Source organism: Salmo salar, chromosome ssa07 (genome assembly GCF_905237065.1).
Source record: "Salmo salar chromosome ssa07, Ssal_v3.1, whole genome shotgun sequence".
Classification (NCBI taxonomy): domain Eukaryota; kingdom Metazoa; phylum Chordata; class Actinopteri; order Salmoniformes; family Salmonidae; genus Salmo; species Salmo salar.
Genome location: NC_059448.1, coordinates 53,609,879 through 53,633,312, shown reverse-complemented (window position 1 = coordinate 53,633,312; position 23,434 = coordinate 53,609,879). Strand labels below are relative to the sequence as shown.

At 45.5% G+C, this 23,434-nt stretch overlaps 1 protein-coding gene across 7 annotated transcripts in view; it reads right to left on the bottom strand.

Moving 5' to 3' along the window:
- Positions 1-23,434, bottom strand: part of LOC106608917 (plasma membrane calcium-transporting ATPase 1-like) — a 57,636-nt gene that overhangs the window by 9,999 nt on the left and 24,203 nt on the right. For 3 of the 7 annotated variants that reach the window (XM_014207126.2, XM_014207129.2, XM_014207132.2), the window contains exons 6-20: positions 21,582-21,737; positions 21,395-21,439; positions 19,460-19,492; positions 14,706-14,861; positions 13,045-13,259; positions 10,616-10,858; positions 9,976-10,217; positions 8,970-9,207; positions 8,224-8,403; positions 7,802-7,889; positions 7,577-7,683; positions 6,785-6,976; positions 4,533-4,746; positions 3,342-3,553; positions 522-629 (exon numbers count right to left, since the gene is read on the bottom strand). In XM_014207126.2, the coding sequence (XP_014062601.1) occupies positions 522-629; positions 3,342-3,553; positions 4,533-4,746; positions 6,785-6,976; positions 7,577-7,683; positions 7,802-7,889; positions 8,224-8,403; positions 8,970-9,207; positions 9,976-10,217; positions 10,616-10,858; positions 13,045-13,259; positions 14,706-14,861; positions 19,460-19,492; positions 21,395-21,439; positions 21,582-21,737 (2,429 nt within the window). The remainder of the gene's footprint in view (positions 1-521; positions 630-3,341; positions 3,554-4,532; positions 4,747-6,784; positions 6,977-7,576; positions 7,684-7,801; positions 7,890-8,223; positions 8,404-8,969; positions 9,208-9,975; positions 10,218-10,615; positions 10,859-13,044; positions 13,260-14,705; positions 14,862-19,459; positions 19,493-21,394; positions 21,440-21,581; positions 21,738-23,434) is intronic. The other 4 variants (XM_014207127.2, XM_014207130.2, XM_014207128.2 and 1 more) reach the window with 2 other exon arrangements.

Genomic DNA, 23,434 nt, shown 5'->3' with positions numbered 1-23,434 from the left:
GTTGTTTAAGTGTTCCCTTTATTTTTTTGAGCAGTGTATATCCAATGCAAAAATATCTACATTTAAATGGTATTAATATTAATTAGCCTATATTCCCGTTAATTCCCACGGAAAGTTTCCACCTCTGAATATTCCCCAAAATGTGCAACCCTACTGGTGACAAAGCAATGTTTGGTCTGTGGTCATGTCCGGCCAGTTACTTGCTAGGTCAGCATCACAAAATGCACAACTAATGACATCACAATCAACAACGTAAAAAAAACCCCCCAAAAAACAGGAGAAGGTCAACAGGAAATTGTAATACAATAGACATTTCAGAAATAACATGACAGAGCTCAAATCAGGAATTCTAGATCCTTCTATAAAAATCATCCAACTAGCCATTTCAATACAGTGTGGCAATTCAGCTACCCAACACAGCCACATTGGGGCAGTAGTGTATCCCTGACGGATGGAGCCTTGTTGGAAAGTTACAGGTGACGCACTTGCAGCTCACTGTGTGTGTGTGTGGGTCTTCTTACCTGACCCCAGAGGAGACTGCTAAAGCCCAGAAAGGTACACCATAGCCACTGGTCGATGCTCAGGCCCACGCAGCTGAAAGGTTTGCCTCCCCACTGCACTATGACTATCTGAGAGGCCGGAGAGGAAAGAAACAGAGGTCAAGCTCATTTTCATTCATGGTTTCTTGGTTTGCTGGTAATTCCATTTGACAGATATGCGTGTTACAGCGGGTTTCATGTGAACCATGTATGAACATGGTTTGGGTTTCGTTTTTCTTCATTCTTTATTTATCCAGGTGAGAGCCATTGAGATGACTCATTTAAGGGAGCCCTGGCCTTCTTATATATGGGGAAGAATCTATATTCTTCCAGAAATGGACCCCCTTTCCTATACAAGCGTACTACTTTTGTAGCCTGCAGTCAGGCCAAATGTAGTGACCTATATAAGGAATAGGGTGCCATTTCAGACAGACCCATCTTCCCTAAACATCTGAAACCCTCTTCTAAGTGTATCTTAAATTAACCCCTAGCGCTGGCTTTGCTGATCACTACTTTAATGAGGGAAAAATGTACTCACTACGACTGTGATATGTAGAGGTTGACCGATTATGATTTTTCAACGCCGATACTGATTATTGGAGGACCAAAAAAAGACGTAATTTGTAATAATGACAATTAAAATAAGTGTTCATTCAGTATTGTTGTAACTTAATACATCAATAAAATCAATTCAGCCTCAAATAAATAATGAAACATGTTCAATTTGGTTTAAATAATGCAAAAACAAAGTGTTGGAGAAGAAAGTAAAAGTGCAATATGTGCATTGTAAAAAAGCTAACGTTTAAGTTCCTTGCTCAGAACATGAGAACATATGAAAGCTGGTGGTTCCTTTTAACATGAGTCTTCAATATTCCAAGGTAATCAGTTTTAGGTTGTAGTTATTATAGGAATTATAGGACTATTTCTCTCTATACGATTTGTATTTCATATACCTTTGACTATTGGATGTTCTTATAGGCACTTTAGTATTGCCAGTGTAACAGTATAGCTTCCGTCCCTCTCCTCGCTCCTACCTGGGCTCGAACCAGGAACACGTCGACAGCCACCCTTCGAAGCAGCGTTACCCATGTAGAGCAAGGGGGAAAAACTACTCCAAGTCTCAGAGCGAGTGTCGTTTGAAACGCTATTAGCGCGCACCCAGCTAACTAGCTAGCCATTTCACATCGGTTACACCAGCCTAATCTTGGGAGTTGACAGGCTTGAAGTCATAAACAGCGCAATGCATTGCAAAGGGCTGCTGGCAAACGCACGAAAGTGCTGTTTGAATGAAAGCTTACGAGCCTGCTGCTGCCTACCATCGCTCAGTCAGACTGCTCTATCAAATCATAGACTTAATTATAATATAATAAACACACAGAAATACGAGCCTTAGGTCATTAATATGGTCGAATCCGGAAACTATCATCATCTCGAAAACAAAACGTTTATTTTTTCAGTGAAATACGGAACCGTTCCGTATTTTATCTAACGGGTGGCATCCCTAAGTCTAAATGTTACATTGCACAACCTTCAATGTTATGTCATAATTACGTAAAATTCTGGCAAATTAGTTCGCAACGAGCCAGGCGGCCCAAACTCGTGCATATACCCTGACTCTGCGTGCAATGAACGCAAAATGACAATTTCACCAGGTTAATATTGCCTGCTAACCTGGATTTCTTTTAGCTAAATATGCAGGTTTAAAAATATATACTTCTGTGTATTGATTTTAAGAAAGGCATTGATGTTTATGGTTAGGTACAATCATGCAATGATTGTGCTTTTGTTAAATCATCCCCCGCTTGGCAAAGTCGGCTGTCTTTGTTAGGAAGAAATAGTATTCACAGTTCGCAACGAGCCAGACAGTCCAAACTGTTGCATATACCCTGACTCTGTTTGCAAGAGAAGTGACACATTTTCCCTAGTTAAAAGAAATTCATGTTAGCAGGCAATATTAAATAAATATGTAGGTTTAAAAATCTATACTTGTGTATTGATTTTAAGAAAGGCATTGCTGTTTATGGTTGGAGCAACGTGTACCTAAGTGATTATATGCAACGCAGGACAGGCTAGATAAACTAGTAATATCGTCAACCATGTGTAGTTAACTAGTGATTATGATTGATTGATTGTTTTTTTATAAGATAAGTTTAATGCTAGCTAGCAACTTACCTTGGCTTCTTACTGCATTTGCATAACAGGCAGGCTCCTCGTGGAGTGCAATGTAAAGCAGGTGGTTAGAGCATGGGACTAGTTAACCGTAAGGTTGCAAGATTGAATCCCCGAGCTGACGAGGTAAAAATCTGTCGTTCTGCCCCTGAACAAGGCAGTTAACCCACGGTTCCTAGGCCGTCATTGAAAATAAGAATGTGTTCTTAACTGACTTGCCTGGTTAAATAAAGGTTAAAAAAAGTATATATCTAAAAAATAAATATATAATAATAATTAAAAAAAAATTTGTAGTATTATTTGTTTTTTTTTTAAATAAAAAAAATAAAAATAATATATATATTTTTTTAAATCGGCCAAATCGGCGTCCAAAAATACCGATTTCCGATTGTTATGAAAACTTGAATCGGCCCCAATTAATCGACCATTCCGATTAGTCGGTCAACCTCTAGTGATATGTGGTTGTCTCACCTAGCTAACTGAAGACAAATCCACTAATTGTAAGTCGCTCTAGACAACAGCGTCTGCTAAATGACCAAAACATTTTTTTTTAAATGGTGTCTGTTAAAAGCAGTGAGCAACTCCAGCAGGCAGACATGCTACAGTCTGAAGACACTAGACACTAAGTGTTACCTGGATGATAAAGGTGCCAAAGACGATGGAGCAGAAGATGAGGTTGTTGAAGATGCCGTCGAAGACGTTGCGCTCGCCGTGGATCTTTCTGGCGTTGATCTCGTTGAAGAGCTGCAGGAGGACGAAGGTGTTGAAAATAATGGTGTAGTGCTCTGAGGGAGGCGAGTGGAGGGGTGCATACCGCCCGCTGTCGATGTCAAAGATCTGCTCACCTGGGAGGGGGAGGAGAGAGATAGAGAGGAGAGAGAGAAGAGAGATAAACAGGGGGAGGTGAAGTGTTGACCTACTACCTTTTTAAAAATATCTTTATTTTAGCTAGATCACGTGTCAAACTCATTTCACAGAGGGTGTCTGCGGGTTTTTGCTCCTCCCTTGTACTTGACTGACGAATTAAGGTCACTAATTAGTAAAGAACTCCCCTCACCTGGTTGTTTAGGTCTTAATTGAAAGGAAAAAACTAAAACCTGCAGACACTAGGCCCTCTGTGGAATGATTTAAAGGTAGACTCAGCGTTATGATGTAGATGCAGAAAGGAAACAGTATAGTGGGTCAATTTCCACAACGACTAACAACGTTGAAGCATAAGGCTCAACTTCACCGCTGTTTTGGTCCGGTGGCTACCTCGCACTAACAGCGTTAAAACGAACCCTTGCACATGTGCAGATACTGTGTGAGAGCGAAGTGCTGCATCTTGCTCATCAAAATATCTGTGCCGCTGCTCGTGGCAGTCCCATTGAGATCAGAACACCTCTTAGACATCAAATGATCAGCAAATTTCACTTAAACTTCCAAATGTTCTCAGCCTTCTGCCGACTGAGGTTAATCTCACATTGGACAGTGAAATGTGTTGTTTTGCAGGGTCAACCATAGTAGTACGCGCCCCTGGAGCAAATTAAGGTTAAGTGCCTTGCTCAAGGGCACAGCGTCAGGTTCTTCACCTTGTCGGCTCGGGTATTTGAACAAGCAACCTTTCGGTTACTGGCCCAACACTCTAAACGCTAGCCTCCCTGCCGCCCTAGTTAAGGTGGTAGTAAAGGTGACACCATCAGAGAGCCAGTCGATCAAGACCGCCTCATACCCATGTGAAATTCCATGGCATATGGTAAGCCGTTTCAGCTCAGTGTGCAATTAAAGTGAGATGCAGAGAATGGAAAACACACACGCTTCTACACAGACACACTAGTCCTTTACCTACGAAGAGCAGGGTGAAGATGATGATGAGCTGGTAGACTCCGTGGCCAAGGATGTTCTTCATCATGGTGCGGGAGATGAGGGGCTTGTTGCGGCCATACGGCTTCCTCAGCAGTAGAGACTCAGTGGGGGGCTCAGTGGCCAGGGCCAGGGAGGCAAAGGTGTCCATGATCAGGTTTACCCACAGCATCTGGACAGCTTTCAGAGGAGAGTCCTGGAGGGAGAGAGGGTGGTAGGAAAAGGATAGGGGGAGACAGAGGGAAGGGAGTGGAAAGAGGAGAGATACAGAAAGGGGGGCAGAGCAGGACAGAGTGAGAAAGGGAAAAAAGAAAAGGATTACTCATGCAGTCAGTACTACTTACATAACATCCTCCACACTATCCCAACGTCAGACTGTAGACACACTGCACAAATCCAACCAACGCATTCAAAGAAGTACAGGCCATAACACGAAGAGCAAATGCTGCCTGAGCAGTGATCATTGAAAGCTAAAAGACTTCAGTAGCCCACACACTGCTCAGAAATGACACACAAGTAGCTATACAGGTGTCCACTTGCTGACTCACCAGAGCTACTCAGGCTCCAGTAGAGGCAAACCACTTCATACCAGCAGAGGAGCTAGCGAGCTACATACATCTATATACACATTGACAGCTTAGCATGCTAGCAGAGCAGTTAGCTTCATACATTGTGCAGCTTAGCATGCTAGCAGAGTGGCTAGCTACACACAGGTAAACACATTAGCATTTACACTAGCATTCAGTGTGTGTGTGTGTGTGTGTGTGTGTGTGTGTGTGTGTGTCTCTTGACCCGTGTGGCCGTCTAGTAAATGCTCAGCCACTCATCATCTCAAAATTACAGCACTGTTGGATAATGCACACAGCTCAGGCCCGGATTTTTAAATAGCTGTTTGTTCCGTTTCTATTGCAGGCCCATTTACCATTGTTTTACGCCTGGATGAGCACTAATTTGGTGGCTGCTGTGACCGACAGGTCAAATAGGGGCGGATGATTGCTACCTCTAGTCAGAGAGAACCTGAAAAGCAGCTCTGATCCAAGGGAATACATTAGAATAAATTGGTTGCTCCATTTTGTACTGCCTCAGTCATTGTGGACACACACACACACACACACACACACACACACACACACACACACACACACACACACAGGTGACCAATCTTGCCATTCAAGCTAAGGGAGGATAGATCCTGGTGCTGCTCCTAAGAACCAAACCCTCTATTCCCTCTACAATGTCCCCTCTGAATGCAAATCAAATCCAAGAGCACAGCGCTTCGCTTTTCTCCACATCACATACTATGAGTCATATCAACGCGCAACAGAGCTGGTGTGCTGTGCTCTGCTTGTTTCAGCAGAAGGTGGGGGCGGGAGAGGAGAGGAGCAGGTGTGTGTGACAGTCTGTGTGAGGCATGGAGGGAGAGAAAGTAGCCAAACCGACACGCGCTAGTTAGATAGACAAACTTGTTGCTGCCATAGTTTATCATACCATCTGGTAGTGCCCGACTTGAATGCATCAAATTGTTGTAAAGAAGCTAGATAGCTAACATAGTCAGGCTGATTGAGACTGTTTTGCTGCGCTCCCCGTACCTGGTCTACAACACCATTCATATTTAACAGCCTACCTGCTGGTTGATCATTGTAGCCTACTGCTTCTCATTTGGCCATCTTCATTCAGTCATTTTAATCCCATTTGGCATTGATTAGAAATGTCCCACTTCACTTGCTACACTGATTGACTAGAAGCTACATGTGAAACGGATGTGTAGGCTACATGTGAGTCGTTTTTACGGGGCGCACTCATAACTGTCATAAAACTGTTTTATTAAAAAATAAATAATGCATTTTTTTCTCATTTAACCTTTATTTAACTAGGCAAGTCAGTTAACAACAAATTCTTATTTACAATGACTGACTAGGAACAGTGGGTTAACTGCCTTGTTCAGGGGCAGAACGACAGATTTTTACCTTGTCAGCTTGGGGAGTCGATCTAGCAACCTTTCGGTTACTGGCCCAACGCTCTAACCACTAGGCTACCTGCCACCCCAATGGTCTATCTTGTAAGCTATGTAGCAATGTCACAGACAATTTTATTTAATTTCAGACAAATCTTTTTCATTATTAAAGTAGGCCTATATTCTTCTAACAAATGAATACTCTCCCAAGTAACGGAATACTATCATCCGGTGGGATATCTGCATAACCGTGCCCATCCCTAGTTTGTGTGTGTGTTACCTGCGTGATGCAGGCGCCGGTGAAGGCCACGATGACGGCCACTACGTTAACGGTGAGCTGGAACTGGAGGAACTTGGAGATGCTGTCGTAGACGTTGCGGCCCCACATCACCGCCTTGACGATGCTGCTGAAATTGTCGTCCGTCAGGATGATGTCAGAGGCCTCCTTGGCCACGTCTGTGCCGGCGATACCCTGCAAGTGACACACACACACATTAAGTTCTATATTAAAGTTGTGCAGAGCCCTCCGCTCTGGACACACATATTTCTCTCCCAGGAGACAAGGGTTCAATCCCCACTCCAAACCTTCATACCATTCTTCATATCCCCGTCTACCCCTCTGTCAACTCATAACGGTCTCATTAAGAGAAACAAGAGTTCGATATTCAAGTAGTCGTAGCCCTATACACATGTAATTGCGGTGCAGTACGTTTGTTGTTACTGTTGATATGTGCCGATATATGACGGCCATTGGTCACTACAGAGTGTGATGTTATCAGTCACATCTTTCTGTCTTTTTTACGCATGATACATTCATTGTGTCGCTTTGTAAACATGCAGTACATTACAGCCATAAAGTTTACAATGCCATGTTTAAAACCCAACATCGTGTTTGACTCCCCATATAAAAGTGCAGATTAAAGTTCCATCATGATCGTTATCTGGACTTGTGACGATATGCCTCACGGTTATCTGGACAGTATGAGTTGGCATACAATACGGGCAATCATTTACAGCCAACTAGTATCAACATGTTACTTTCTGATACGACTGGCAGAGAAATGAGACTCACCATGGCGAAGCCGACATCAGCTTTCTTCAAGGCGGGCCCGTCGTTGGTGCCGTCTCCTGTGACTGCTACTACCTGCCTCTGTTCTAAGACCGTACTGTCGATGATACCTGGGGGGAGAGAAAAGAAACTTACCAAATAAGACATTTGAAATGACAGATTTCAGGACACTGTGACTTGTGAAAATGACATTTTTCATTTTCATCCTGAAAGAGCAAAGCGAAGTACCTTTGACTAATGTGTGCTTGTCGGTGGGTGAGGATCGTGCAAGTACTCGGAGTTTGGGCCAGATCTTATCAATGCGCTCTTGTTCAATCTAGAAGGGAAAAATTAGACTAATTAGCCTACAATCCCTATTCTTCATTTATTTACCATGTTGTTAGCTTGTTCCATTAGTCCATCAGGGCCAACTAACCCTACTAGGTTTATTAACACTGAAGTACAATGTCAAACAGGGTTGTGTTCATTAGGACACGCAATGGAAAAAGGTCTCAAACCTTTTGCAATGGGAAATGAAAATAAGTATTTCTTATTGTACAAGCCCAGGTAGTCTCTCCCTGTTTCAATCCATTTTCTTCCGTTTGGTGATAATGAACACGACCTAGTTGATTGTGTTTTGGTGTAAAGGCACGACAATATATTTAACCCACCTCTCCCTTCTCGTTGCGGATCCGTCGGTTGAACTCCTTGCCTTCCATGCACAGGAACTCGTCTCCGGGCTGCAGGATGCCGCACTTGGTGGCGATGGCGCGGGCCGTGTTGATGTTGTCCCCGGTTACCATGCGTACCGTGATCCCGGCACGCTGACATTTCTTGATGGCGTCCGGGACCTGGAGGGGCAGAGAGAGAGAGAGAGAGAGGTGTTAGTGTGACTGACTGGCTGCGAATTCCGGGTTTCCTGACAGCTGCAGGACGGTCCCAGCTTGCAGAGCTCAAGCCTAGGCATCAGCTCAGGGAGTGTACACAAGTCTTCAGGTCTCGGGTAAGGTCACTGTACAAGCAAACCACTTCTGTTCCATAGGGAACAAGTCATCCTCAATACGCCATCTGGTTGCAATGGGTCTTTAACCATCACAGGAGCTGTTGATAGACCATGTGTGAGGCTGACAGAGATGAACCATTAACTAGGACCCAGAGTTGTTCCTAGTCAGAGGCCTCTCTGAATGTCACATATCTATACTGATAAGAACACACTTCGGGGTCAATGGAAATGTCAATAACACAATAACTCTGACATTTGCATACAACTGTGTGGAGAGGCTTGCTTCCTTTTCACTAGCCTCATGCCCTAGAAGCCATGTTGTGTGTGTGGTAGGTAAAGTATATCAGATTACTCCACTGTATCTTTGCTAATGTCAGTCTGCTTGTTTTGTTTGACTGTGGTCCATAAACTCACCTCGGGTCTGACTGGGTCCTCGATGCCCACCACACATACACAGGTCAGGCTGGTGAGGATGTCATTCTCCTGGTCCCAGTCAGGCTCGCCCTCCGAGACAGGGAAGTCGCGGTAGGCCAGGCAGATGGTGCGCAGGCCCTCTGAGGCCATGGGCTCAATCACCTTTTTCACCATGTCCTCTCTGTCCCGGGGACGAAACACCTTGGTCTCGCCACTCGCCGTCAGAAGCTTAGAACACCTGGTGGTGGGGGACAGAGCGAGAGATGGACAGAGCGAGAGGGGGGGACAGAGCGAGAGGGGGGGACAGACAGAAAGCGACAGAGACGGGTGTGATGTGGTTAGACCCAGCAGGAAGCCTGTTTCTCTGACTTCGTCCCAAACGGCACCCTAATCCCTACATAGTGCATTACATTTGACCTGACCCTATTGGTGGGTAAAAGGGAGGCGTGTTTAGAGCCATTTGGGAAGGCTTAGACTCATTTCTCCGGGCCTGTTTTTAAGAAGCTATGTTAAGGGGCTTGGTGGGATGCACTTGAACTACTTAGCGCCTAAGCCGAAAACAATGCCTTTGCAAGCCTGCCTGGCCACCTAGAACCCATGTTAAGCTCTTTCAATGAGAGGTGCTTAGTGCTCTGCTAATTGTGTGCCATCCACTACAAAACCAAAGTTGTTCCATGTTTGTATGAGGTGATAACTTGTACACTATCGGTAGATAATATCATTGGCTATATATGCCACTTAGCAGACCCGGTTGTCCAAACTAACTTACTGAATGCATACATTTTAGTATGTGTGTGATCCATGTGGAAATTGAACCAACAACCTTGGCATTGCTAGCACAACGCTCTTTCCAACTGAGCCCCACAGGACAATAGAATCAATACAGGGACTTAGATGTACACCAATTTACACTTAGTTTACCATTGATATCAATGTCTGACTAGTTAAGATTCACCCCATACTGAATACTGAGAGCAGCTTGATTTAGCTTGAAACCCAAACCTACTTCTTGAGGAGGATCTCGGAGGCTCCCTTGCTGAACATGCGGAAGCTCCCGTCGGCGTTCTTCAGCACGGTGCTCATGGACTTCCTGCAGGAGTTGAAGGTGTAGACCTTGTAGAGCTTCTCCTCAGGGATCTCGTTGCGGATGGCCTGGTAGTCACGCTTCAGGTCATTAGCGAAGCCCAGCAAGGCACATTCGGTTTTGTTGCCCACCTGGCGCGGCAGACCACCTTCCTTCTCTGGAGACTGGTTACAGAGAGAGACACACCAAGTATCACGTAAGGGTTGTGTTCAGTTGGCACAAAATGCAAGAAACCGGTAACCAAAGGGAGTGCAATGAGGTACCATCTGAACTTGCCCAATTATAAAAGCTTGTCTTCCGTTGTAAAATGTTTTGCTACGGCATGGCCTAATGATTAGGACCCAGGTCACGTTGGAAGCTATTAACATTCAGTCATCTCATACTAATGATTTGTTACTGACATGACATTTACAAGCAAAACTCCTACCCCCACATTTAATCAATTAAATCGTCAACAACGTTACTCTAAACCCATCGATAGTGCACATCGATAGTGCACACACACACATGCCTGTGCAGTACTCCTGGACAGACCACCATTTCTCGAAGCAACCTCCCTTACCATAATGTTGGTGGTGTAGGCGCTGTTGACGCTGATGCCCAGGACAAGGATGTCCATGATGGCGGCGGGGACGAGCTGGGGCTCAGGCACGTTGCGGTAGTGCTTGTCGGCCACGTAGGCCTGCACCACCGTCATGCGGTTCATGGTCAGCGTGCCCGTCTTGTCCGAGCAGATGGCCGTAGCGTTGCCCATGGTCTCACAGGCGTCCAGGTGACGCACCAGGTTGTTGTCTTTCATCATTTTCTGTTAGGAAGAAGACGGGGGGGGAGAAGGGGAGACATCATGAAAAAGGTCATTGAATTAAATATGAGCTGCAGAAGGTAAATATGAGCTGCTGAGGGGGGGTCAAAGCCTAAAAATAGAAAGGGACGGTTTAACTAAGCTTTTCCATTCAACAGTACTGCAGTGGCATCCTCTCCTCTCTGCATCAAAAGCTGCTGTAGATTCTAAGTCTACAGCGGTGTGAGTGGGCTGGATAACGCCTTAAATACTGGTCTTCCAGGGCTAGGGTCTACTACTGATATCACTAATCAACCTGTTGGCCCAACAACTCCAGTTAGAAGGATCATGACACAGCCAACTGGCTTTAATGTATCATGGAAGGCTCTTAAAGCTACAGTCTTGGCTAAGTGAAGGGTTAACTGGCTGAGGGCTAACCTACTTTGTAAGCGAATAAAGCTTGAGTTAACAAGTAAAGCTCGTTGGCAGTGCGGGTCTGTTCACACTGCTCGCGGTAAAAAGCTACACCAGGAAGTTAACTGATGAATTGTAACCTTGCACAGCCACAATGGCTGGGCGATATGGTCTATGTTTTCAAACTTATTGGCGAGTCATGATATACACTATATATACAAAAGTATGTGGTCACCCCTTCAAATTTGTGTATTCTGCTATTTCAGCCACCCATGTTGCTGACAGGTGTATACAATTGAGCACACCGCCATGCAATCTCCATAGACAAACACTGACAGTAGAATGGCCTTACTGAAAAGCTCATTGACTTTCGACGTGGCACCGTCATAGGATGCCACCTTTCCAACATGTCAGTTCATCAAATTTCTGCCCTGCTAGAGCTGCCCCAGTCAACTGTAAGTGCTGTTATTGAAGTGGAAACGTCTAAGAGCAACAACAGCACAGCCGCGAAGTGGTAGGCCACACAAGTTCACAAAACGGGACCGCCGAGTGCTGAAGCACGTAAAAATCAGCTGTCCTCGGTTGCAACACTCACTACTAGGTTCCAAACTACCTCTGGAAGCAACGTCAGCATAAGAACTGTTAGTCGGGAGCTTCATGAAATGGGTTTCCATGGCCGAGCAGCCGCACACATGCCTAAGATCACCATGCGCAATGCCAAGCGTCGGCTGGAGTAGTGTAAACACGTTCTCTGGAGTGATGAATCACGCTTCACCATCTAGCAGTCCGACGGATGAATCTGGGTTTGGCGGATGCCAGGAGAACGCTACCTGCCCCAATACATAGTGCCAACTGTAAAGTTTGGTGGAGGAAGAATAATGGTCTGGGGCTGTTTTTCATGGTTCGGGCTAGGCCACTTCGTTCCAGTGAAGGGAAATCTTAATGTGACAGCATACAATCATATTCGATATGATTCTGTGCTTCCAACAGTTTGGGGAAGGCCCTTTCCGGTTTCAGCATTACAACACCCCCGTGCAAAGCGGGGTCCATACAGAAATGGTTTGTTGAGATCAGTGTGGAAGAACTTAACTGGCCTGCACAAAGCCCTGATCGAACACATTTGGGATGAATTGGAATGCCAACTGGGAGACAGGCCTAATCGCCCAACATCAGAGCCAGACCTCACTAATGCTCTTGTGGCTGAATGGAAGCAAGTCCCCTTAACAATGTTCCAACATCTAGTGGAAAGCCTTCCCAGAAGAGTGGAGGCTGTTATAGCAGCAAAGGGGGACCAACTCCATATTAATGCCCATGATTTTGGAATGAGATGTTTTGAGAAAATTGTATTTTTTTCATCAAATAAGCTTTGCCGTCAATACACTGCATTTCAAGCAGTCAGGAATAATCTAATGATACCGAAGCTAAATATAAGCCTTCCACAACCATAATACCCAGTAATTATTTAATACAAATAGTTTAACTTGCTTTTATGCAATAATCACTGATCTGGCTTACAAAAATTGCATTTTCATAACAAATGCAACTAGAACAATGCATAATGCACATCCACTAATAATGACTAACTTCTGACAACAGGCATTATAGAAACCCAACAGGTCTCATAAATAATCTCTCAAGCACAGGTGCTAGTGAGTAGCCAGCTAATCTTTATATTTACTCCATATATCGTCCAGCCCTAACAGACACTCCATATTCGGACAACTACAACCAATAAAATGGCTTATTGTCTGGTGTAGTGTTTTTGCCGCAGACCCTGAGGCGGAAGGGGAACCTACTTTGACGGAGTAGGCCAGGGAGATGGTGACGGCCAGGGGAAGACCCTCGGGGACGGCCACCACCAGCACGGTGACGCCGATGATGAAGAACTTGACGAAGAACTGGACGTAGATGGGCGTGCAGTCCTTGTGCCAGGGCAGGCCCTGCACCCAGAAGGTGTCCACCACGAACAGCACCACCAGGATGATGACCGTGATGGCAGACATCACCAGGCCTAGAGAGAACACAGTAGTGAGACTCTTCATCTACAATATAATCAACAGGAGTGTAATCATTACGCCCATTCTGTTGCCAAAACGTTTACCGTCAACGGAAAATGTTTTGCAACCAAAACTAAAGTTTCTATTGGACAAATTAAGGTACAACCCTCACGGTTTGGTTCTGTTTGTTTCCGTTTGGTTCTTAAACAGTTTCCGATGCAAGAGGTAATGAATACACCCCAGGTCTTCCTACTAGACTACAGAGTACTGACCAGAACCTGAACCTGAGAGAGACACAGAGAGAGAGACAGAGAGAGACACAGAGAGAGACACCACAGATCTTCCTACTAGACTACAGAGTACTGACCAGAACCTGAACCTGAGAGAGACACAGAGAGAGAGACAGAGAGAGACACAGAGAGAGACACAGAGAGAGACACCACAGATCTTCCTACTAGACTACAGAGTACTGACCAGAACCTGAACCTGAGAGAGACACAGAGAGAGACACAGAGAGAGACACAGAGAGAGACACAGAGAGAGACACAGAGAGAGACACAGAGAGAGACACAGAGAGAGACACCCCAGATCTTCCTACTAGACTACAGAGTACTGACCAGAACCTCAGAGAGAGCGAGACCGCAAAAAAGAGGAAGAGAGAGCGACAGCGAGAGATAGCGACAGGGGGAGAGAGCAACAGGGGGAGAGAGCAGGGGGGAAGAGCAGGGGGAAGAGCGAGAGAGCGGGCAAGAGGGAGAGCACGAGAGAGAGGGGGAGAGCGCGAAAGTGAGTGCGAGAGAGAGGGGGAGAGAGACAGTGAAACAGCGGAGAGGGGGAGAGCGAGACAGCGGAGAGCGAGCGACAGCGCAACAGCGAGCGAGAGCGCGACATCGAGAGCGACAGCGAGAGAGCGCCAGCGTGACATTGAGAGTGCCAGAAAGAGCGACAGCGAGAGAGTGAGCGACAGCGTGAGAGAGCGAGAGCGACAGCGAGAGAGAGCGAGAGCGACAGCGAGCGAGAGCGACAGCGAGAGAGAGCGAGAGAGAGCGAGAGCGACAGCGAGAGAGAACGAGAGCGACAGCGAGAGAGAACGAGAGCGACAGCGAGAGAGAACGAGAGCGACAGCGAGAGAGAACGAGAGCAAGAGAGAGCCAGGCGACAGCGGCAGCGGCGCAGCGGCGGCGGCGACACGCGCCAGGGCGAGCGACCGCCGCGACCGACCACAGCAGACGCCAACAACGAAGGCGAGCCACGCAGCGAGCGGGCGCAAAGACGGCGTCAAAGGCGAGCGACGAACGACGGCGCGAGAAGCGACAGCGAGAGAGAGCGAGAGCGACAGAGAGCGAGAGCGACAGCGAGAGAGAGCGACAGCGAGAGAGAGCGACAGCGAGAGAGAGCGACAGCGAGAGAGAGCGACAGCGAGTGAGAGCGACAGCGAGAGAAAAGAGAAGTTCACTGACCGGCTTTGCCAATTTGCACTGCTAATTTGGTTAGCTTCCCCTGGAGAACGGACTTCTCCTTCTTCTCCTTCAAGTTGGATTTCCTCTTCTCGTCGATGTCGACTTCATTGCTGTTGAGCGGCTGCATCTCCATGGCGGCTCCGTCCGCGGCTTTAGCTGAGGGGGAGAGAAGAGAGCTTAAAGGTTGGACTGACTCAGAATGGAGGTACTCCTACTGCAGTTTCAATTACCAGCCCTCAAGGGTGAGAAGGCTTCTGGTTTTCATGTTTTAGTTCTAATCAACTGGACTGTTTTGCCAACCAATTAGCTGATGAATGAACCACCAGTTAGGAAGGAAACCAGCACTAGTAGCCTTGCCTTTCTGCCTACCTGGCCGATGCTCAGCAGGCAACAAGCAGAAACAAAGATTTTGAAACAGGATTTACTGTTCCTTGTTTCATGCCTACTGACCATAACCTGATTACTGTTCATTCTTGCATGTTCATTTAAAAAAGCAAGTCACTGCACAACTGTTAAAGCAAACAAACTTTGGACATAGGGGTTGAGATAAGCAAGTTGGAAAATCAATGACAAGTAGTTCCATCTCTCCAGTCCTTTAGTGTGATTCAATAAGGAGTAATTGTCAAAGAGACTTGAGAGGGTGCCATATTTTTGCAAACCTTTTCTTTTTGGCTTCGATTCACAGAGGAGTGCTTTTGGAAGGGAACTTGGGGTAAAAGTCATTACAATTTTGAGTCCAGCCCAAAATGTAATTTGGTAGGAATCTAATTACCATACTCCCACTCAGAGAGCAGCAGCCCTGGGATCTGTGGAATCCGCTGGTACAGTGGCCAGACAGATACCATTTCAATTAGAGGTCGACCGATTAATCGGAATGGCCGATTAATTAGGGCCGATTTCACGTTTTCATAACAATCGGTACTCGGTATTTTTGGCCACCGATTTGCCGATTTAAAAAATAAATACATTTTGTAATAATATTTTTTAGCTAGGCAAGTCAGTTAAGAACACATTCTTATTTTCAATGACGGCATAGGAACGGTGGGTTAACTGCCTTGTTCAGGGGCAGAACGACAGATTTTTACCTTGTCAGCTTGGGGATTCAATCTTGCAACCTTACGGTTAACTAGTCCAACGCTCTAACCACCTGCTTTACATTGCACTCCACGAGGAGCCTGCCTGTTACGCGAATGCAGTAAGAAGCCAAGGTAAGTTGCTAGCTAGCATTAAACTTATCTTATAAAAAACAATCAATCAATCATAATCACTAGTTAACTTCACATGGTTGATGATATTACTAGTTTATCTAGCCTGTCCTGCGTTGCATATAATCGATGCGGTGCACATTCGCGAAAAAGGACTGTCGTTGCTCCAACGTGTACCTAACCATAAACATCAATGTCTTTCTTAAAATCAATACACAAGTATAGATTTTAAACATGCCTATTTAGTTAATATTGCCTGCTAACATGAATTTCTTTTAACTAGGGAAAATGTGTCACCTCTGCAACAGAGACAGGGTATATGCAGCAGTATGGACCGCCTGGCTCGTTGCGAACTGTGTGAATACTATTTCTTCCTAACAAAGACAGCCAACTTCGCCAAACGGGGGATGATTTAACAAAAGCGCATTTGCGAAAAAAGCACAATCATTGCACGACTGTACCTAACCATAAACATCAATGCCTTTCTTAAAATCAATACACAGAAGTATATATTTTTAAACCTGCATATTTAGCTAAAAGAAATCCAAGTTAGCAGGCAATATTAACCAGGTGAAATTGTGTCATTTTGCGTTCATTGCACGCAGAGTCAGGGTATATGCAACAGTTTGGGCCGCCTGGCTCGTTGCGAACTAATTTGCCAGAATTATGACATAACATTGAAGGTTGTGCAATGTAACAGTAATATTTAGACTTAGGGATGCCACCTGTTAGATAAAATACAGAACGGTTCCGTATTTCACTGAAAAAATAAACGTTTTGTTTTCGAGATGATAGTTTCCGGATTCGACCATATTAATGACCTAAGGCTCGTATTTCTGTGTGTTTATTATAATTAAGTCTATGATTTGATATTTGATAGAGCAGTCTGACTGAGCGGTGGTAGGCAGCAGCAGGCTCGTAAGCATTCATTCAAACAGCACTTTCGTGCGTTTTGCCAGCAGCCCTTCGCAATTCTTCAAGCATTGCGCTGTTTATGACTTCAAGCCTATCAACTCCCAAGATTAGGCTGGTGTAACCGATGTGAAATGCCAAACTAGTTAGCCGGGTGCGCACTAATAGCGTTTCAAACGTCACTCGCTCCGAGACTTGGAGTAGTTGTTCCCCTTGCTCTGCATGGGTAACGCTGCTTCGAGGGTGGCTGTTGTCGATGTGTTCCTAGTTCGAGCCCAGGTAGGAGCGAGGAGAGGGACGGAAGCTATACTGTTACACTGGCAATACTAAAGTGCCTATAAGAACATCCAATAGTCAAAGGTATATGAAATACAAATCGTATAGAGAGAAATAGTCCTATAATTCCTATAATAACTACAACCTAAAACTTCTTACCTGGGAATATTGAAGACTCATGCTAAAAGGAACCACCAGCTTTCATATGTTCTCATGTTCTGAGCAAGGAACTTAAACGTTAGCTTTTTTACAATGCACATATTGCACTTTTACTTTCTTCTCCAACACTTTGTTTTTGCATTATTTAAACCAAATTGAACATGTTTCATTATTTATTTGAGGCTAAATTGATAGTATTTATGTATTATATTAAGTTAAAATAAGTGTTCATTCAGTATTGTTGTAATTGTCATTATTACAAATAAATAAAAGAAAAAACAAATCGGCCGATTAATCGGTAGCCTTTTTTGTTGGGTTTTGGGTCCTCCAATAATCGGCGTTGAAAAATCATAATCGGTCAACCTCTAATTTCAATTCCTCTAAAGCCCCCTTTCCCTCCCTCCTGGGTTTGAAAATGCCAACAGACACCTTGACTCATTTGACCAAGTAACATAGAAGACGCTGAGCCCCTGGTCTGACGGCGGGCGGGCTAGGCAGGCCAGCAGGGCTGATCTCTAACCCATCTCTCCCAATGATAACATCATTATCTCTGGCCCTGCCAGGGCTAGCACTGCAGGGGAAGATCAATGTGTCGGCTTCACCCGTCTCTCTCTCCCAGCCCTGGACTGACTGAACAGTCATTATATACTGTCTGTCTCTCTCCCCCCCAGCCCTGGACTGACTGAACAGTCATTATATACTGTCTGTCTCTCTCCCCCCCAGCCCTGGACTGACTGAACAGTCATTATATACTGTCTCTCTCCCCCAGCCCTGGACTGACTGAACAGTCATTATATACTGTCTCTCTCTCCCAGCCCTGGACTGACTGAACAGTCATTATATACCGTCTCTCTCTCCCAGCCCTGGACTGACTGAACAGTCATTACATATCACCGTCATCTCTCTCCCAGCCCCCTGGACTGACTGAACAGTCATTATATACCGTCTCTCTCTCCCAGCCCTGGACTGACTGAACAGTCATTATATACCGTCTCTCTCTCCCAGCCCTGGACTGACTGAACAGTCATTATATACCGTCTCTCTCTCCCAGCCCTGGACTGACTGAACAGTCATTATATACCGTCTCTCTCTCCCAGCCCTGGACTGACTGAACAGTCATTATATACTGTCTCTCTCTCCCAGCCCTGGACTGACTGAACAGTCATTATATACTGTCTCTCTCTCCCAGCCCTGGACTGACTGAACAGTCATTATATACTGTCTCTCTCTCCCAGCCCTGGACTGACTGAACAGTCATTATATACTGTCTCTCTCTCCCAGCCCTGGACTGACTGAACAGTCATTACATATCACCAGTCGATTCTATCCCCAGGCTCCTCCCTTGCTGATGCCAGGAGCCACACAGACAGCATCTGCAGGATGGGTGCCACGATATTCCTAGGTGGTGTCTTCTGCATTTACACAGCCTGTAATCCCAGACTGAAGGATTATTCTGCTCACTCCTGGCAAAGAGAGAATCTGTGCACAAAGGAGCTCCGCCAGGACCTCAATGAACAGGCTCCCGCTAGCGAACAGCACAGCTGCCGCTCTGTAGACACTGGGTGACTCAATGAACTTTAGAGAGCTGGGTCTCACGGTCGTACAATAGCATGCCGCTGAACAGTTGACATGGTCTATGAGTACTATAGAATGAAGGGTTCAAATTGGACAGCTACGTCCTCAATCAATAAGAGAGAGAAAGAGGGAGCGAGAAGGCCAAAAAGAAGATGCTCTTCCCCAGGATTGTTACAGGGCTGTAATCTCCTCGCTATATCGCCATAGCTGAATTCAACAGTACCTGCCGCTAAATTCTTGGAGAGGCATGGGAGAGAGGGTGAGAGAGAGAAGGTAACATGCTGGCCCGGACTAGACAATGAATGGACCAGTCACGGGCACACACACTCTGACCCACAAGGCCACAGAGCAGCATGGGGAAACAACCTGACCCAACACAGATGAAGCTACTCCTACTGACACCAGGCTAAGCGACAGGTCAAGGTTGAACTAAAATCCAATACGGTTAACTGGGCTGAGGAGAAGGCAATAATGTAGAGCGAAACAGATCAAGGTTGAACTAAAATCCAATACTGTTAACTGGGCTGAGGAGAAGGCAATAATGTAGAGCGAAACAGATCAAGGTACTGAAGCAGCGTGCAACCAAGTCAAAGGAAATGAAAACGCACTCCGGTCTGTTACACTCACCTTTCTTGCGGTTTTCAGCTGCTCCATCTTGCTCTGTGGATGGAAAGTCAAATCCAGAGGAATAGAGTCAGTCACTTATTGGGGAGCAATTTGCAAACGGCTGCAATTCTGACCACCAACTTGATATATTTCCTATTATGTAAATCTGCCATTTTGATTTGATACCGTGAGAGACGCCAATAATTTTTATAAGAAGCCAAACAGATGAATGCTGGGATTGCATTATGACACGCACATTCTAAATCAGCTCCTCCAGCCAATAGGCCATTCTTACCCCCTCGCCTCATACCAAACAAGTCCACACACACGATAGAACTAGAGCCAGCCACTTTCATCATACACAAACACACCGAAAGCCTTAAACTACATAAACTGATCTACATCCTACTAAAGTATATTAACTTGTTTCAAAACCCTGAAACGTACGCACACATACACACAAAAGAATGTAGACACCCCTTTAAATTAGTGGATTTGGATATTTCAGCCACACCCGTTGCTGACAGGTGTATAAAATCGGGCACACGGCCATTCAATCTTCATACATAGACAAACATTGGCAGTAGAATGGCCTTACTGAAGAGCTCAGTGACTTTCAACGTGGCACTGTCATAGGATGCCACCTTTCCAACAAGTCCGTTCAAATTTCTGCCCTGCTAGAGCTGCCCCGGGCAACTGTAAGTGCTGTTATTGTGAAGTGGAAACGTCTAGGAACAACAACGGCTCAGCCACGAAGTGGTAGGCCACACAAGCTCACAGAACGGGACCGCCGAGTGCTGAAGCGAGTAAATATCCTCCGTCCTTGGTTGCAACAGTCACTACCAAGTTCCAAACTGCCTCTGAAAGCAACGTCAACACAATAGCTGGTTTCCATGGCCGAGCAGCCGCACACAAGCCTAAGATCACCATGCGTAATGTCAAGCGTCGGCTGGAGAGGTGTAAAGCTCTCGCCGCCATTGGACTCTGGAGCAGTGGAAAAACATTCTCTGGAGTGACGAGTCGCACTTCATCATCTGGTAGTCCGACAGATGAATCTGGGTTTGGTGGATGCTAGAACAACACTACCTGCTCCAATGCATTGTACCAACTGTAAAGTTAAGTGGAGGAGGAATAATGGTCTTGGGCTGTTTTTTATAGTTCGGGCTAGGCCCCTTAGTTCCTGTGAAGGAAAATCTTAACGCTACAGCATACAATGACATTCTAGATGATTCTGTGTTTCCAACTTTGTAGCAACAGTTTGGGGAAGGCCCTTTCCAGTTTCAGCAGGACAATGCCCCCATGCACAAAGCGAGGTCCATACAGAAATGGTTTGTCGAGATCTGTATTGAAGAACTTGACTGGCTGCACAGAGCCCTGACCTCAACCCCCATCAAACACCTTTTGGATGAATTAGAACGCAGACTGCGAGCCAGGCCCCGCAGCAATGTTCCAACATCTAGTGGAATGCCATCCCAGAAGAGTGGAGCCTTGTTATGGCAGCAAAGGGGGGGACCAACTCCATATTAATGACCATGATTTTGGAATGAGATGTTTGACCAGCAGGTGTCCACATACTTTTGGTCATGTAGTGTATACACACACTACAATTGCTGAACAAAGAATGGCAGAAGGCACTGGGCTCTATGTAGAACAAACACTAACAGCATATATCCCATCGTGAGCTGAAAGCACTCAATACAAGGCTGCCGACTGCACAGGCACAGCAGCATTGAACACAGCAACAAGTGCTAAAGGTAAAGCCTTGTCAACTATTCCCATTGAAGCAGCAGCTCTCCCAAAATAAGTCCCACCACAGCTGAGACCTGACCTGTGCTCAGCTTAGCTCTAGTTCAAACCTCTCTCCTCTGTCAGCTCAGTGTCGTCTGCTCTGCTGTGTGAGTAAGCTATTAGTGTTGCTGCAGCGTACAGCCCAGACAGAGGCCACTGATTCTCTACCTGTCTGACTCTGCTTGCTCTTACTTCTCTGCACATCAACTGCATCTATAGAAATTCAACAAAAGACTGTTGAGAGGAAAACTTCATTCTTTGTGTGACGGCCAAAGGCATAATAAAATGATAAAAAAGCGTGGGTAGAGAACTGAATCATGAATCGATTCCGCCGCGCTCTGAAATGTCAACGTACTTTTCTTCTCTTTCTTCTCCTTCTTCTTAGCCTCCTTCTCCTCGTCATCGTCGTCTTCCTCCGAGGCACCCAGTAAAGCGAAGATTATTCCAGTTTGAGAGTTCTCACCCACGGCTGTGACCAGCATTTTGCCGGAGCCCTCCATGACGTGGGTGCCTGCAGAGGGAAAACAGATAAGGGGGGGTGAGGTAGTGCCGCCATAGACATACAACTGATGCTTACCCTGTATAGGCCTCTGCCAGGGCTTTTCCTTACCATTACTTAGCTAAAGCCATGTAGACTAGGACTATGCTAACATTTTCCATTACAGTACAATTCTATGGGGAGAAGGGAATGTGGGTGTTCGCAGTCCTAGATGCTGATTCCTGTGGTAAAGTGAGTAAACCTGGGGGATACAGATAAGCATGATGTTTGTGCCTGCCTGCAGATAGAGAGGAGAGGTAGGGCCTAGCTAATGCTACAGTGTAAATGCTAGGTGTTCCCCAGACTATCACTGATCTAATGCTACAGTGTAAATGTCAGGTGTTTCCCTGACTATTACTTAGCTAATGCTACAGGCACCAACATTCCCCCTTACAATTACATGGACAGTGCAGTGTGACCTGCCTAGCTCTGTTGCTCCCGGCTTCATGTATCTGCCATAAATGGGACTGATAGTAAGGAATATTTTGGATGTTTCCAGTCCTGGGTCTGGATTCGGGAGCCTGTGGTCATTGTGAGTAAATCTGAGCAGAAAAACTGTAGGCCTATTTTGAAAGCTAAATAAGAAAAACTGTAGGCCTATTTTGACAGCTAAATATGAGCGCATACAAACGCAACAAAGTGTATCACGTTTTGGAATGACATTTCAAAAGCAGAGTCAAGCCTCAAATACTCGTCTAGCACACAAACACATTCGCACACTCCCAGCCTTTAATCAAAAGCCAATTGTGAGCCTCAGTGAATTAATGGAAACATGAGTCCCACAACACAACGGTAGCTTTCTCCAGAGTTTAATGCCCACAACTGAGACACAGAGAGAGAAGTGCATTAAGAGCTCCCCATGCCTGTGTTAATTAGGCAGGGGCTGGTCTGAACTGGGTGGGATGATGATGACACAGACTAAAGGCAGACAGGCTCTCTTAGAGGTGAGACCAAAGGGGCCTGGAAGAGGCAAACAAGCACTTTTAAAATCCCCTCCTTGGGGATCTGACCATAAAAAGCACTTTTATTAAAGGCTCAACGTGCCTTCATAAAATGGGATTAGGGACAAGACGAGCAATACCCTCAGACGGCAAAATAAAACAGGGTTTAGAGGTAGGTAGGTATATATATTTCACAGCGCTCAAGTAGTCCTGGACCTACACCATCAAGTCCACAATCAGGGGTACAATTGGAGTTCAGAAATATGCATTTTCAAAACACAGACCATCAACAAAATATGTGTTTTAAACCATTTGACCTGCGTTTTATATTGAAAGTCAGTGTTGTTTTGCTTCAATAGTCACAGAAAATACATTAGTGCAACACATTCGGCAGAAAAATCGCTTCATTTTCATCAGATGATAACAGAAGTGCAACGCTATTTGGCTAGCAACCACAAGTAAATGAGCTTACAATATTTTTTTTGTTGCAAAAACAATACATGGCCAGCATATTTCTAATATTTCTAATAGAATGTAGCCAGCTACATTTCCTAATGTTTTTTCTTGACGTTAATATAGCATTTTACCTGAGGCTAGACCAAGAAAAGTCAGAGCACTGTCTGCTGATTGGTGAATTCAATGTCATTCTCAGAGTGGAGAAGTGCAACTGAAGCACACCAGTCTGATGCAGAGCAGAGATTACAATAAGCAGCATTTCAGATCTGCCTT